We start from the raw sequence: 15,505 nt of genomic DNA, 5'->3' as shown, positions 1-15,505 counted from the left end.
AGTGGGCATGGTTCAAGTGCTGCTGCTTCCCTGCTGTTATTTCAAATTTGCAAGAATCTGTATAAACACCTTGCAGTGCCGTTGGATGGTTGGGAGCAGTTCACTTGTCTGCTATGTAGAAATGTTCCAGCTCCTTTCGCTTCTCGTCCCGCCCTTCGTTTCAGCCTTTCTTTAGGCTCGGAGATGCAGCGGTGCTGTTGGACGTCCCCCGGTCTGTCAGCTTCTGTTTAAAGTGGTGCTTGGTGAGTGATTAATGGAAATTATTTCAGGAATAAAGGCCTCCTGGTAAGCCGATCCCTATTGGGAGAGCCAAAAGAAAAGCAGAGTCACAAGGGGCATCGTCTCCAGGAAGAACTCGCCGCATCCGCGGGGGGAAGAGTTGGACTGGAAAGCAGTGCTGAGTCTGCATGTTGAAATGCGTCATAATTATATCTCGGGGTCTAATTCGGAGAGCTTTTCTTGCTGTCTCCGGATTGTCACTTACGCCAGCAGAACGGTAGAGTGCTCTTCTGCACTGGTTGCCTTCCCTTCTGCTGGGGCGCGTTCTCCAAAGGCCGGGCTGCCCCGCTCCGCAGCGCTGCGGGGTCAAGGAGCCCAAAGTGCTGCTGCGTTTCCTCTTCGGTTTGCAGCTTTAAAATGAATCTGAAGTTTGTGTTGGCCTTGCTTGCGTTACGGATTCTCCTTCCGCTTAGAATTGCCTTGAAGAAAAGGCACAGAATGCGTGAAACTATTTAAACTGTAAATTGTTTCTGAGTCTGGCTATGATGTTTACTCGCTGCTAACTAACCCAAACTTCAGACTGATGTTTACAGCCCTGTTAAACTTCGTTCCCCCTCAGTTGTGGCTGTACCATTCCCTAACACGAAGTCACTGATGTATTTGGAAATCTGTCCACCACCTAGGTGGGTGAGCAGATCAACGGCCTGGCTATGGGCCGCCTCAGCGCAGCAGGTAGAGCTCCGAGCGCCTTCCAGTTCCCATCAGCACCCCTTGAACAGCCGCCTGCCAGGTTCCCGTCCCTCTGGAGCTGTTCACCACTCACTGCCCTCTGTGCCAGCCGAAAGGGGCAGCCGGCTCCGAGCTGGTTTTGTTCTTCCTGCTGGAAGCTGTCATTTAGGGATCAAGTATGGGGAGGATGCAAGGAGAACGGGAAAAAATTGCAAGTGCTGAGTGCTGCAGAAGCTAAAATACCGAACAAATAACTTCCTTGTGTTATACGAGCGAAGTCCAACAGCCTCTTGAAGATTTGTGATGCTTTTGGGTAATCAAGCATCTGCTTCTTTTTAGCACAGAGGAAAGGCTTATTATTAGGCATTGATTTCTGTGCGTGCAGACAGAGCCATCCTTGTTTTGGTGCTCTGCTTGCAGGGGTCCATTAACGTGCGGGCAGCGAGGCTGTGACCGGAGCTGGGTCGATCCCCCACCACAACTCCTCCATTCTGGGTGGTCACGGAGCCAAGCTCCTCCAGGAGCCCCTAGGACCAGTGCTCGTGGGGCTGGACCCTCTCCAAAGCCGGCCAGGGCAGCAGCAACCCCTCGGAGCCACGTCTTCCTCCTCGGGCCTGAACTGGGGCTGCTCATGGCCAGCTGGGGATGCGGACATCAGGGATGCAGTTTGGGTGCACAGGGTGCTGCACTGCTTGATCTGCTGCTTGCTCCTCGGGCTGTCCCCTTCCCGGGGTGGCGGCAAGTCAGGCTCTCCATCGCCGAAGTGCTGAGCATGCTTGGCCTAAATATAGCTGCCCCCGGCCCTGGGCAGTGCGGGACGGCGCGGTGACCTTAGCGTGTCTCGTCTGCCTTGGGTCACGGCAGTATTTAAAGCAGCGGGGTCCTCCTGGGGGTGGTGGGCTCACGGGCGGGTCCGTGGCAGCTGGGAGTGGTGCCACCACGCGTGCGGAGAGGTCCGGGGAAAAGTTAGGGAGCTAAACGTGGTTAGATGCGGTGTTAGCCAGCTGCCGGGGGTGTGCCGGCTGCTGTCGTGGTTGGAAAAGAAAGGTGCTGCGAGTGAAAGCACCGCTTCCAGCCTCCGGTGGCAGAGGCGGTGTGGTGTGAGGGTGACCGGCAAGCACTGAGATAATTCTAGGGGGGGGAGAAAAGATCAGCACGTGTCAACCAGAGGGTGCTTTTCTGGAGATAACTCATCAAAACACTATTTTTTCCTTTGATCCTTGACGTGGTAGGTTCTCCTTACGAGGTTTTCTCATGCCTATTGAAGTGTTTTTTAAAGAATGCATTTCTGAAGGCGTTCGGTGGGTGCTGTGGGCAGGAGGAGCTGGCAGGGCGGCAGCACGGGGCACAAGGCAGTGCCCTGCCGGTGCACGTCAAGTCCGTGGGTGCTCGGGCAGCGTGTGGGGCTCCATCTGGGAATGCCTTGACTCGGAGACCTGGTGGAAGCCCTCGGGGCCTATCGTGTGAAGCAAATTCCTTTCGCAGCCTCGCTTCCGGCCCCAGTCCCTTGCTTAAAGCCCAGTGCACGGGATGGGATTTCTGCTGTGACCACCGAGTGCCCGGATTTCGCAGTAAGCATCCTAGTTGTGCTAGCCGCCTGTTTCTGGTGCGTGAGCGCTGCGTTGCTGGAGGAAAAATGATTTGTGCTCCTCTGCTGCCCTGCATTCCAGAGCACGTCAGCGCCCTGCTTGCACAACTCGTTGTTCGCTTGCTTTGGGGGACTTTTCTTGCCCTCTGGGTGGATCCCCTGGGGCCGGGCAGCAGCCCCACAGCTGAGGACTTGAGGCTACCGGGGGACTCACGCGGGCTTTGACATCTGCAGCAGCTGATGAACGATAAAACAACTCTGGGAACTTCTTCTAGAGTCTGCCTTGCAACCCGGCCTGCTTCCCTGCTGCAAACAGGGCAGTCCCCCTGCCCGCGAGGGAGCACATCTGGTCGGTGTCCAGGGGCTGGCTGGCTGCTGGGGCCAGAGGGATGCTGCAGGTGGCTGTGGTTGGCGGTGCCACGGCGCAGAGGACCCCCTGCAGCCGCAGGGGCCAAACGCTTCAGCTGCAAACAGCCGCTGTCACTGCCGCCCTGGCTGGCCGGGGTGAGTTTCTCAGCCCAGAGCCCCTGTCTTTGGTGCCATCCCCAAGGGATGCTGCCGCTCGATGTTTCTGTCCCACATAACGCGTGGGGTTTCAAAGGGGGATGCCCTGCGGCTTGGTCAGAGCAAGAGAACCAGGAGGACGCCTGCTTTCCCCCATGGACTCGAGCTCTGGCTGCTGTGATGGCCTGAAGCAGGAGAGGTGAACGTGGTGCCCTGCTGGAGGTGGGGGCTCTGCCGGCGTGCCCAGGCTGCCCCGGCTGCCCCCGCTCTGGAGGCTGCAGAAGGGTTTCTGGGGTTCAATTCAAATGCACCTGGTGGCAAAGGAGCACCGATGACACGGGAGCACAATGGTTTTTTTTCCAGCAGTGGCCTTGACTTGCAGGCTGTTAGCTCGGCGGGGTGCTGAGTGGGTGTCAAAGCTCCCTGCAGCTGCGTTGGGTGACCCCGGGGCTGCTGAGATCCCCTCTCTGATACTGCCTGTGAGCTGCTCCGTTTGTGCAGCTCAGGTGGCTGCGCTTCGCTTGCAAACAGAGCCAGGCTCATCGGTGCTCCCTTCTGCAAGGCTTGTACCTGCTCTGCGTGTGCCATAAAGTCTCCTCGCTTGGAGCGAGCAGAGGGAATGCCATTAGATTTGCGATGCCTTCACAGTTCAGGCTCACATCCATCGCCCCACCTTTGGGTACCTTCTGGCAAACAGTAACTTGTGCTGGCTCTCAGCTCAGCCCCAGCGTTTGCCCATCTTGGAGACCAAAGCAAGGGGGAGGATGGCTTGGCTAAGGTGAGAAGGGCTCGGTAGGTAGGTCAGCACAGACGAGTTCCCACTGGCATTGCAGACCTCTCTGGTTCCGTGTGTCTGTGCAATCGCAGCCGAGCTCTCTCTCCAGGGAGCCCCACCTTGGAGCAGAGGAAATGCCTGCAGACGGCCCTTTAAGGGGGAAAAAAAAAGTCACAAATGCAGATGTCGCTAAAAACTCGGCGTGCGTCAGGCGCTGGAGATGGAGCGGGTTCCCACGCTCTGTTTGTTTTCCTCCTTGGGCCGGTTCTGAAGTTGCAGAAGTGCTGAGTGGCAAGAGGCTGCCTGGCTGGAGAACCACTTCCCCTTTCTCTCCTTGCCCTCAGCGCTGTCACCTCTGTTGACAGCACCGCAGAGCCCTTTTCGGGAAGTCGTGGCCCTTGTTTTGCTCTGCGCTGGGCTCGTTTCTGCTTTGAATGTGAGAGAGGCCCAGCCGTGGCCGTGCGTGCTGCCAGCTGACCCTGGTAATACAAACGGCAGTGCAGAGCGCTCCTGAGGTCTTTTCTTGCCTTTTCCATCTCCCGCTTGTTGTTGTGGGTTTTTTTGTTAGTGACTGGTGCTGCTTTGCTTTTCCCAGTCCTGAGATCTGGCCTGTGCGTGAGGATAACCGGCTGCCGTCGCTGCTCACCGGACTTAAACCGTTCGTCATTTCACCAGGCTCCATCGCTCAGCGGGGCTCAAACTGGACGCCGAGCATCGCCCTCCTCTATATAAGTCACAAACACGGTTGTCCTAGGCAATAATTAAAACCAAGTGCTTTAAAAAACAGGCAAGGGAGAGAGGGAGGATGAAAACCGACGCACGGGCGAGCCGAAGGAGTTGGGCGCCGCTCTATGCGGGGATGCCGGAGCTGGTGATGCCCTCGCCCAGTGCTTTGATGGAGAAGGGCCCTCGGATCCCGGCCGTGCTGACCGCCCTGGGCTGGGTCTGCTGCTTGGGGAGCTGGGGCTTCGTCCCTCGTGGGCGAGTGGGCACACAGCAGGCGATGCCGTGCCCCCTGCCTTAGTGTGGAGGAAGGGAAGAGCCAGCTCCCGCCTGCTTCAGCACGGACCTCGCCGCTACGTGTCCCGTTCCCAGCTCGGGCTGCTGCCCCTCAGTCAGCCCCCGGGGTTAGCTGGCATGTGTGATGGGAATGAGAAGAGTCCTAACCCGCAGCTCCCTACCTACACGCTGCTACCCACTAAAAATGGTGGTTAATTCCGCCTTAGGGCGAAACCTCAGGCACAGGCTGAAGGGCTGCTGCCGCTGCTCCTTGGCTTGGCTGATGAAAACTACGTGAGAACGGGCTGTGATTGCCGGATTCCCTCTCCTCCCTGACATGCATTTGCCTCTGTGGTGAGGTTGTAAAGGGAGGAAGAAAAGGTGAGAAGTCTTCTGAGTCTGCGTCCTGGTCTCGTGTCCTGAAGAGGCTCTGCGCAGCGCCGTGCACCCTCTCACCCCGCTCTTGCCTGTGGGTGCTCGTTGGAAAGGACATCGGGGCGCTGCTGAATCCGAAGCATGTTAGAGCTAAGGGAGGGGGAGATTTCTCTGTGAAGCGAGCGGCTTTAGGATCGCTCCTTGTTTCTCTAGTACGCAGGCTTTAAGAAACTGCAGCTTGAGGGCTTTCAGAGGAACTGTGTGTCAGCAGGAGCAAGGAAGGCTCCGTCAAAATTCCTGATCTGAGAAGGGTCTGGGGAAACGGCTGTGCACTGTGCGCCCAATTATTTGTATTTCTTTGGCACAGATAAGGATCTCTGATCAATTTTAATTTGCGAAGAGTGATTTTTTTTTTTCCTCTTTAAAATTCTGTCTTGCTGAAACATCCAGTGCATGTTTTGACGTCTGCTATAATTCTAGAAAATAGCCCTGGGAGAAACCTTGTCGGCAAGGAGGGTGCCGAGGTGCAGCCTGCACCGCAGGGTGTGCTGCGGCTTCAGAAAGGGGCTTCCCGTGTGTGCATCTGCCTTGCTGGGGCTCCGGGAATTTGATTGTTTGATATCCCCACCAGGAAAATGGAGAGGTGCCCGGACGTGCGCCTGAGGTTACGGGGAAATCCAACTGCAACGCGGGGTTTGTAACTCCCCGGTACAAGAACCCAGCAGGCGAAGCCTGGGGTTACAGCGGTCAGCCTCAAAGCGGGAAGCCGGCTCCTGGATCTCGGTCACGCGTGATTTCTCTGTGATGCTGTTGTCTTCGGTCGTGCTTAGGCACCGGCCTGCCCCGAGGAGCCACCAAAAAGTGTCCCTGAGGCAGCAGCAGCGGGGACGCGGCCGTGCAGGCGGTGACCTGGCGCAGTGCAGCGCTCGCCCGCTGTCCGTACGCAGAGGTTCTTCAAATATATGGCGGGGCTTTTTGCCCTATTGTTTTTTCCTGGCCCTTGGCTCTTAAGGGAAGGGAATAAATAGTCATTTCTGTTATTTGCTTAAGTGGAGAAAGGAACTGAGAAGTTCCTCGTCTCTTCTGTAGTTGACAAGGACACACCGACTTCTTTTTGAGGGCATGGAGCTGCTGCGGTGCATGATGCCAGGGACTCTCCCATCCTGTCTTATCATACTCATCAACCATCCTGTTGACTGTAGGATTGTTTTTGGCTTTCTTCAAAGCGTGTACGACTATCTCATCAATTCTGAGAAACGCAGGAACCCTGAACTGTGCAACAGGATGGCGTAATTGCAACATCTGTAGAGCTCTGGTTTTTTCCGTGTGCCGCAGCATCTTAGAGAAAGCTACTGGAAGATGTGCTTAAACTCTCAGCTGTACCACGGAGCTTGAGGACTCCTGATATTGCCCCTTCCCGCAAACCTCTGTCCTCATTTGACTCCTTAAAGGGCGAAATCAGGCCAGCAAGTGATGTCTGAATTGAACAGCATTACGCTTTTGCTTTTAATTTATCGGTCTTTGAGTAAAATATCACACAACTCATAGTATTTTCATGGCTTCTTAATCTGTTGCATACACTAATTTTCTTTTGGCTAATTGCTGAAGGAAGACGTTTGTTTCTACAGGGCATCAGCTGTGCCCAAACCACAAAGCACGGGGTTAACAGGATCCATAATTGCAGCAATGCGTGGGCTTGCCGTATTAATCACCATTTAGAAATGTGGATCTCTCATCTTGGCTTTCAAGTCGAAAATATAGCCATAGGTTAATCCCCTCTGCCTGCTCAGGTTCCACCTCTGTGGGCAGAACAGCACCAGACACATGTTCTGCTTTTCGAGGTTTCTCCGTTTGTGATGTTTGAAGTACTCATGGGGGGAAGTTCTCTACCAACAAAATAATTTGAACTAAATCCATTGCATGCAAAAGAACGGAGCATTCGTTCCATGAATCCAGCCTCTCTCGTTTTGTTGCTTTTCTCCTTCTAGAGAAAATAAAATGATTCCCTTGCTCACTGTTTCTGTCTCTTCCCTCGCAGCATCAGCGAAAGCTTCCTCACGGTGAAAGGAGCGGCGCTCTTCCTGCCCCGAGGGAACGGCTCCTCCACTCCCAGGATCAGCCACAGGCGCAACAAGCATGCAGGTACCAGGGTGCAGCAAGCGACTGAGGCTCCTCTGCTCTCCTGTTTCCCGGTCCACCTTTCTCAAGTTCGTTCTCAGCAGATGGCACACGTTTCTGTTTTGCACCAGGTGTGCCTTAAAGCTAGACCTTCCAGCCTCGGGACTGTGAGATCTTATGCTGGTAGGAAAAAAAGTTTCAGTACTCTTGCTAATCCAGCAAAATCAAACAGATGAGTGACTCTGGGGCAGCAATCATGGCATCATGGGGGGTTAAGAACTGCCATCCCCCAGAAAAGATCCTGCTGTACCTTCTGTGTGAAGGAGGGTCGTACTCAAAGTCTCCTGTGTTGCTCTGGAAAACTTGAGGTTAGATAAGAGATGAGTAATTGCCCTTCCTGATCTGAAAGTAACTTACGATGGAGGAAGGGGAGGCTACTTACCTCTGCGTGGTGGTGAGGAAACTTCTGAGCAATGTCGGTGTGACTTCGCAGACGTATCAGCAGCGTGAATAATGTGGAGGCAGGCAGAATTCCGCCCCCTTTATCACCTGAACGTTAGATTTGTTTTTTGCTTTGACTCTTTGTTTGGAAAGTCAGTCTGAATAATGAAACTCAAACATTTCGGGGTAGGTTGTTTTTGGTTGTGTGCGCGGTGCTTATTCACTGACGGTGTGTTACAGGGATCAGATAGTGTGGGGTTTTTCCCTGCCATTAAACAATCAGCAGGAAAGAAACAACATGCAGACCTTCGGGCTTTTGCCTATGGGGCAAGGCAGAAGCAGAGAGGCTGGAGCCGGCTGTCTGCCAAAAAGTGACCCCCAGAAGTGACTTGGTTTGGTTCCAGGTGCAGGTTTCTTTGTGCTCTGATACCATCAGAATGTCACCCAGCTCTCCATCCGGCAGTTACCCGGCCGATGTCTGGTCCACCTCAAAATTTGTTCACAAACATCTTTATAGAAAGGGTTAAAAGTCAAGGCAATTAATTACACACATCTTCTCCATTATACTCAGCATAAGCAGTACCCAAATTGCTTTGATCGAGATGCATTAATTGCCAATTTTCAAAGGAAAATAAATTGTTCTAATGTTAATTAAAACTGGCCCTTCTGGTTGGAGCTGAAGTGAAATGAAATGGTCTTCAGTGTGCAGGTAGAGTCAGCAGTTGTTTAAAGTTTATCTTGACCCATCGTGTTGGTTTTTTTCTCTCTAAGTCCTCTGCGTAGCTGAAGCCCAGGTCTCCTCCTGACTGTTGCTGCCTTGGCTTGGCTTTACAGAGGAGCCCAGCTGAAAGTTGGACGGGTTTCCTTGTGAGCCCGTGCGAGGCATCACAGACAGCTTTGGGTCTCTCTTGCTGCTCACGTTCTACTTTGTACAGCTGATCTGCATGAGGTCTGGAGAGCTTGGTGGAAAATAGTGGTGCTTGGCTAATCAGCACAGAGACTTTGGAAGCCGGGCTGCCAAGAAAGCAAATCCGGTGTGTTGTAACTGCTTACAGCAAGGTGCTCTGTATTTAAGAGGCTGGCTTGCCTTAAGGGGTGGAATTTCTGTTCTTAGAAGACTTCACTTAGGGGGTGAGTGTTCCAGGGCGTCAGTACTTGTCCTTTCCTCAGCTTCCCAGCTTGTCAAGTGATGTTAATGCTGTGGCATTTTTATAAGGCACTTGGAGTTTCACTGCAAAGTGTCCTTTGAATGAGCGCGCCCCATTCATCTCTTCTATGGACCTTCCTGACGTGCAGTATGTGCCAGCACACCAAGGCACCGAGGGATCCGGGTGTCTCCTTCCTGAGCAAAACATCTGTGCCGCCAGAATTAAACCAGCGGCATAGAGAGGGTGGTTCAGAGAGGGGAACCGGCCGCAGGCGGTGAGCTCGGTGTGCAGCACAGGAAGCAGCCTCCTTCCTCGGCCTCTGATAATCTGTGCTCTGCTTCCATCCCGCCTGTGTCGTGGCTTATCTCTGGCACGCAAAGTCAGAAGGGGGCTGGGGAGCGGACGTAACTTCCCCGTACGACATCGTGCCTTTGGATGCAGTCGTGCTTCAGGTGGCCATGGGAGCGTGTTCTGGGAAGGCTCCTTGACCCCCCAGACCTCCCTCCGTAATTCATCGGGGCGCTAGAATCCAGCGTGAAGAGTAAATGCGTAACAGGAAATAATTAATGCTCACGCCCATTTCTTTAATTGTATCACCTTCAGAAATGGAAATCTCTCGCTGGCAGACGGACTAGATAAGGTACCAGCTGTCCGCCCCTCTCCCCGGGTGGTCCTGCGTGCCGTGCCACCCGGATCCTGGGGGCTGGGGGCTTGCTTTCATGCTCCGATGGTGCTGGAGGAGGCCAGAAAAGGATGCAAATTCCCTGGGGCTTTTGCCATCTCTGGGATACTGTAAATCGGTTTTAAGATCCCATCGGAGCTGTAATGCTTTGCACCTAGCCTGCCAGCTCGGGGGAAACAAAAGCATCTGCTTGCTGCTGGACAATGTGATAGGAAGCAGCAGTCGTGCCATGAATGCCAGCAAAGCCGGCAGCTCTTCACAGGGCAGGATGTGGTATCTTTGTGCTGATTCTGGCATGCTAAAACCTTCCCTTTGCTTTTTCTTCATCCAGCAAGCTTACAGAATGCCTTGTGTGTTTGGGGCTGAAAGTGCTGCACGTCGAAGCTGGCCGAGGAAGCGATGCTTTGGTCTCCAGCTCTGCGGCTTCCAAGGCTGGCGGGGCAGGCTGGTGGTCAGCAGGGAACAAACTTTCTGAGGATGAGGGTTAACGGAGCTCCTTGCCCGAGCCTTGCAGAAAAGGTTTTCTTAAAAACTTCGTTTCTTCCTAAAGTATTATTAATCTCTGGGAACTTCAGCTCCTAAACTGGTTCCTGATGTTGAGTTAGCGGCAGCAATAGGTGGGAACTGTTGGTTTTTCCCTCCCCAAAACCTAAAATGAAGCATCTTTTGTTTCACATTGCTTCAGACACGTGGATACCCCAAGCCGGGCGCTTGCTGGCGCCTGCAGCAGAGGGAGCGCTGCCTGCCGAGCCCGCTGGTCTCCTGGTCCCTGCTGCAGCTGGGGCTTGGTGGAACCGAGCAGGGCTCTTGCACTGGTGTTGACACGGGGAAATCCTGTCTCCCACTGCACCCCTGGGAGGAGAAGCATCCGATGGATGAGCTGGCCTTTCCTACGTTAACTGTCTCCCTAAATAATCGCTGTTTAGGGAAGCGTGTGCCAGCAGCTCCAGCGCCGAGAACAATGTCCTGGGGCAGGAAGCGGCTTCGGGTGCCTGTCACCTCTGCTGCTTTGTGTGGGACTTTTCTAGCACGGCTGCTTGCCTCGATTTCCCACCCCCCAGTTAAAATGCTCTCATTGACTCATTCTCCATATGCTGAAACGTGTCTAAAGGAGGAAGGAAGGGGAGAGCAGTGCATGCTGTGTCCTGTGTAGCCCGCTCCACACGAGCTTATCTTCCTCCCACCAGGAGAGGGGCTGCAGCAGCGGATAAAAGTGATTACAATGCTCTCCTTGCGTTTGCTTTCTTTCCCTACTCCTATGTGGCACTTCTGGGTGCTGCCCCATGCCCGAGCTTTCCTTATTTCTGCAAGTCCCTGAAACTTTGTGCCGAATGCTCCAGCACTCGTGCTCTTCCCAGCAGCGTTGCCTCAACTTAGCTTCCCCGCTGCGTAGGGGTGGCAGAGGGCAGAAGAGGAAAGGCTCCTCTCGACGATGTGTGCCACCTGGCAGCCTGGCCCTCTCCTTTCTGGGAACGCAGGTGAAATTTCCAGGTAATGATCAAAAAAAGCAGCTCGTTGCTGGAGGTGCTGTTGCTCGCTGATGCCCGGCGGGCGATGCGCTGAGCAGAAAGCTCTTGGCTCCCTGCGGGCCAGGGAGTGGAGCAGAGAAGTTGGCGCAGGAGTAGTGATGGAAAGCACCTCCCGTCTCTGTCGGATGTCTGCTGCTTTAGGATCCTGTGCCACTCAGGCCTTTTAAGAAGACTTCACAGTTACTGTGTGACTGCTGTTTTTTTCTTTCAGCTTTTCTCAGCCTCACCAGTAAAGGAGTAGCAAGCATTTTCTAGGAAAAATTATGGTTGTTCAGTTTTCAGGTGGTAATTCTTAGATACTCCTGGATGAGGTTGGGACATAAGTGTGTGGGGGCACATGGTGCTCTAAGATGGGACCATACATCACCTCGAAGGGGACTCTTTTGTCTAGGTGAGAGTTTTGCTCTGAGCAATAAGTTGGTGGAAAAGAAATGGCAGACTCCTGATGTGAGCCAAGCGGTAGATGAGATGTTGAACCACGAGGTAGGGTCCATTTCTGCTTGGCTTGCTTTGCCTTTTAAAGGAACAAAGAGTACTGAAACTTTTTTTTTTTTTACTTCTGTTGAAAAGATAACAGGATTTAGCAGGAGAGAGCGCGGTGAGACGGGAACAGGTGAGCACACGGAGCAAAGAGCAGCTGATTAAGAGCTGGAGTTTTGTCATCTTGGGGTGGGTGGAAGTGGCGACACTCACTGTGACGTGTCAGGTTTCCTGGTGGACATTTGCTCTGGCTGGACAGCCAGGAGCTTGCATGTGATTTAAAGCTATTTTTGAGTGTTCACCTTTCCCTCTTTCTTCCAGGGGATCTCCAGCAACACCTGCAGGCCATGTTCATACTGCTCCGCCCAGAAGACAACATCAGACTGGTAGGCTGGCTTTTTGCTTATCTGCTGCTAGGAATATAAAGGTTAAGTTCCACTTGACAAATACACCTGTGTAACTCGTGAAAGCAGTGGTGTGTGTGTGTGTGTGCACCAGTGGTTTCATCGTTAGGTGTGGGGAGTCCTCTGCAACCACAAGGAGAAAAAAGCAGCTAAATTATAAAACGCCTGCTTGTTCAGGGAGACAAGCTGTATGGCTAGCAGGCTGCCTTTGTCTGAACCAAGTACTGAGTAGTTATGTGCTCAGAAAGGACTGTAACGGTTGCCAGAGAAGCTGGGTAAATTAGCTTGGTGTCCTATTAAAATATCAAGTGTAGGTGACTTAGGTCTGACCAGCACGAAGACCTGCCTTTCCCTGTTAGTTCAGCTGTATTCCTCGCTCTGCTCTCCTAACTGGTTGCATCCCAGAAGACTGAGGTTTATCAGGAAGATCCCCTTGTAGCTACGTACCCATGTTGATTGCTGTCTTTCTGCTTTTTTGGGTTGTTGCATCCTATAATGACAGGATGAAAACTAAGTGCTGCCGTTTATAGCGTTGATAGGCTGTATTAGAGACCTCCAGAAGCTGAAGAAGAGCAGTGAGGAATTTGTCTAGGACATGTTGAAGTGCTCTACAAGGTCAGGCATGACTGCAGTGTCTCTGCATCTCTCATCACTTCATAGCCTGAAGTTCCTTTCCCGTGTTGTCTTGGTGCATCTTAGCAACGTGTGCCCAAAGCAGGATTGCCAGCCTCAGAAGTGCTATTCTGGCACCTCTACTTTGTTGAATCCTCCTGAGCTGTGCTGGAGCTGGACTGATCTTAGGAGTATAGTTATAAAACAGACGAAGTTACTACAGAGTGCTTTAACTCTAAAAATGACCACAAAATAATTTGTCTTAAGCAATCTTTGTAAGCAAACGGAAGGACTTACTCCCAGAATTTGTCAGGCACACCTTGCTGTCATGAATATTTCAGCGAAAGTGATGGGACTGGGGGGTTCTCAGTGTTTTTCAAAATCTGAGCTGGGGTTAGGACATTGGAAGCTATTGAACAAGGCATTGTTCGGCGATATCACTGGCTACATTGTGTGATTTGGGACAAATTAGCCTTAACAGCTGAATGAGGACTTTGTGGGCTGAGACATAAACCCTTTTGTTCAGAGCTGCATTTGGAACGCTGAAATCTTGCATGAGGTTAAGTTCGATAGTCTACTTGAATTTAATTGATTCTTGACGAACGAAGGGTGTGCAGAGCTGCAATAGACTCTCTCATAAAATAGTAGATACAAATGAGATTTGAAATATAAACAGTACCGAGAGAAATGCATTCTTGTCTTCCTGTGTTGGCTGCTGTCACTCAGAGGGCAGGCCTCACAGCTCAGAGGGCAGCGGAGGAATCTAATCCTCTATAAACCTACACTTAAATTCTGGAACAACTCTTGTTTCTGTTGGAACTACAGGCAGAGCTTTTAGCTCTAAATGAGCAGAATCAGAGGAATGGTGTGAGTGTAAGATCAGTAGGAAGGAGGAAAAGGAGTTGAAAGTGTACAAACTGATGTAAAGTATTTCTGGAGATCAGCGGAGCAGGGAGTTGTTCACTTACATGCATTTAATAATAAAAGAAGACTTCAGAAGACTCGAGCACTGCTTTTCGCCTTCAAATCAAATGTCCCAGTGAGAACTGTGATCCTGTATGAAACCCCTGCTATCCTGTAGCATCAAAAAGATGAAAGGTCAGTATGAACTTACATTTTGGAAGGTGCTGTTCGTGAGGGCTGGTAAAATACTCGACACTTCTGATGAAACAGGAATGCAACAGAAGCTAAAGTTGGCTTGTGTTTAGGTGAGCCTAAAACTAAGAAAAATATTGCTGGTCATGGAAGGATGCAGAGGATTTCTTGTTCATGAACAGACTACAAATAATGTCAAACTGAGGAGAAAGCCATCTCTGTGCAGATGAGCTGTAGAGAAACCTTCCCATGTCATCACAGTCTCTGAAGCTAGGCCATCCTCCATAGATTGACTGGGATTTCAAGTATCTTAATTTAAAAGGCAGCAGACCATTTAGTTACTTGGTGCACTCCTACTGTTGGGTAAGCGTACGGACGTAGTGCTTAATGAAGAGATTAGACATCAATTTGCTGGGCATGTTGAACCTCTAATAGTAACTTTTGAGCTTGGCTGGTTTAGAACGTGAAGCTCACTGTTATATTATTCCGGCAAATTTAGCAGAATGCATTATCTGCTCCATTGATGGTTCTTTGCTTTGAGGGAAGGATGGAAGTGTTGGATCTGGAGAGCCAGAACAAGCTGTGCCCTGTTTCTCTTAATTGGTCCTCCGAAAATCCTCCCCCAGTGACTTGGAGCTGCGTGACCTTTGGTCGCTGTTCGGCCAGTCACCTGCTAAAGGGTCTCGCATTAAAACCACACTTCTAAAAACCACACTTCTAATTACTGCTAGCTAAATTGGTTTAGCAAAGTTAGATTATGGTAATCCTCTTGCTGCTTCACTGTCCTCGAGCAGCAAACAGCACTCGTGTGTGGATGCCCAGGACGCGGCAGCTCTTGGCTGCCTACGCCTGTTTTAGGCAAATCTTCGTTGCTCTCTGAGGTTTGGATCCTAATGTCGATGCTGACTCTAACCACCGAGGCCTCGGTGACTGCTTGCTCTTCTAGGTTGAAGAGCGCCCTTTCTGTTTTGCTGCAAGTGGTTAGTTGTAGAAACAGCCTCCTTTGGCAGAACTCGCACCTCGAAGGCCTGGCCGCTTTGGTTCGCCGTCTTCCCAAAGGAACCCCAGTGACTCGAGGCGCAAGGAGGAAAATAAGGCTGGTTTTAGCATGACTTATCCTAAAGAGACGGGGTGGGGCACAGTCTTGCTATACAGAGCACATCTGTCCGCTGGCATCAGCCTTTGGTACTTTCTGTTAGTCTCAGTCTAATAGGACGAGTCTAGAAAGCGCAGTGAACACTTCTCCTGCCTGCACTTGCTCTTCCACCCCCAGCACCAGAGCTGCTGCTCCCCGCAACACTGGGAAGCTTTTCCTGCTGCTCTCAGCATTGTCTCCTTCCATAGAGAAACGGTGAGCTCTGATTTGACTGCCATGTGCTGTTTTAACCTTTGTTGTAGGTTTGGCCATATCTCGTGGCTGAGAACTACTGGCTGTTGGATAGGTGAGGGGTGAGGAGTCCAAAAAGTGTTGCAAGTAAAAAGTTGTCTGCTGCAGATAGGGATAGGCAAAGCTCACAGAGATGAGCTCCCTTCCCTGGGCTCCTTGCAAAACAGCAGTCCGTCTGTAGGATTTGGTTGAGTCACCTGGGTTCTTGCTTCCTTTTCGCTCCTGGAGGAGCGTTATGCTTTGGTGCAGGCTTTCAGGAACTTCCTTGTTGCTCTGATGCTCACGACTTAGCTGCACGGCTGCTTTCTGAACGCTGTTAGTACTACTTGGTCCGGGGGAACATCCAGGCGTTCTCCAGTCCTGCTAGACCTCTTCATCCACGGGGTGCATGTGGTTGTGACAGGAGCAGTGAGGCACCGT

General features: G+C 51.9%; 1 protein-coding gene across 1 annotated transcript in view; it reads left to right on the top strand.

The window, feature by feature from the left end:
• SSH2 (slingshot protein phosphatase 2) overlaps window positions 1-15,505 on the top strand; it is a gene marked incomplete at its 3' end in the record, with an annotated part of 86,923 nt that overhangs the window by 51,036 nt on the left and 20,382 nt on the right. Inside the window, exons 3-4 of the mRNA XM_035561197.2 lie at window positions 7,228-7,331; window positions 11,909-11,973. Coding sequence (XP_035417090.2) covers window positions 7,228-7,331; window positions 11,909-11,973 — 169 coding nt within the window. The remainder of the gene's footprint in view (window positions 1-7,227; window positions 7,332-11,908; window positions 11,974-15,505) is intronic.

This window comes from Cygnus atratus, chromosome 20 (assembly GCF_013377495.2).
Source record: "Cygnus atratus isolate AKBS03 ecotype Queensland, Australia chromosome 20, CAtr_DNAZoo_HiC_assembly, whole genome shotgun sequence".
NCBI classification, from domain to species: Eukaryota; Metazoa; Chordata; class Aves; order Anseriformes; family Anatidae; genus Cygnus; species Cygnus atratus.
The sequence above is the reverse complement of the archived record's forward strand: the minus strand, read 5'-3'. Positions and strand labels throughout refer to the sequence as shown.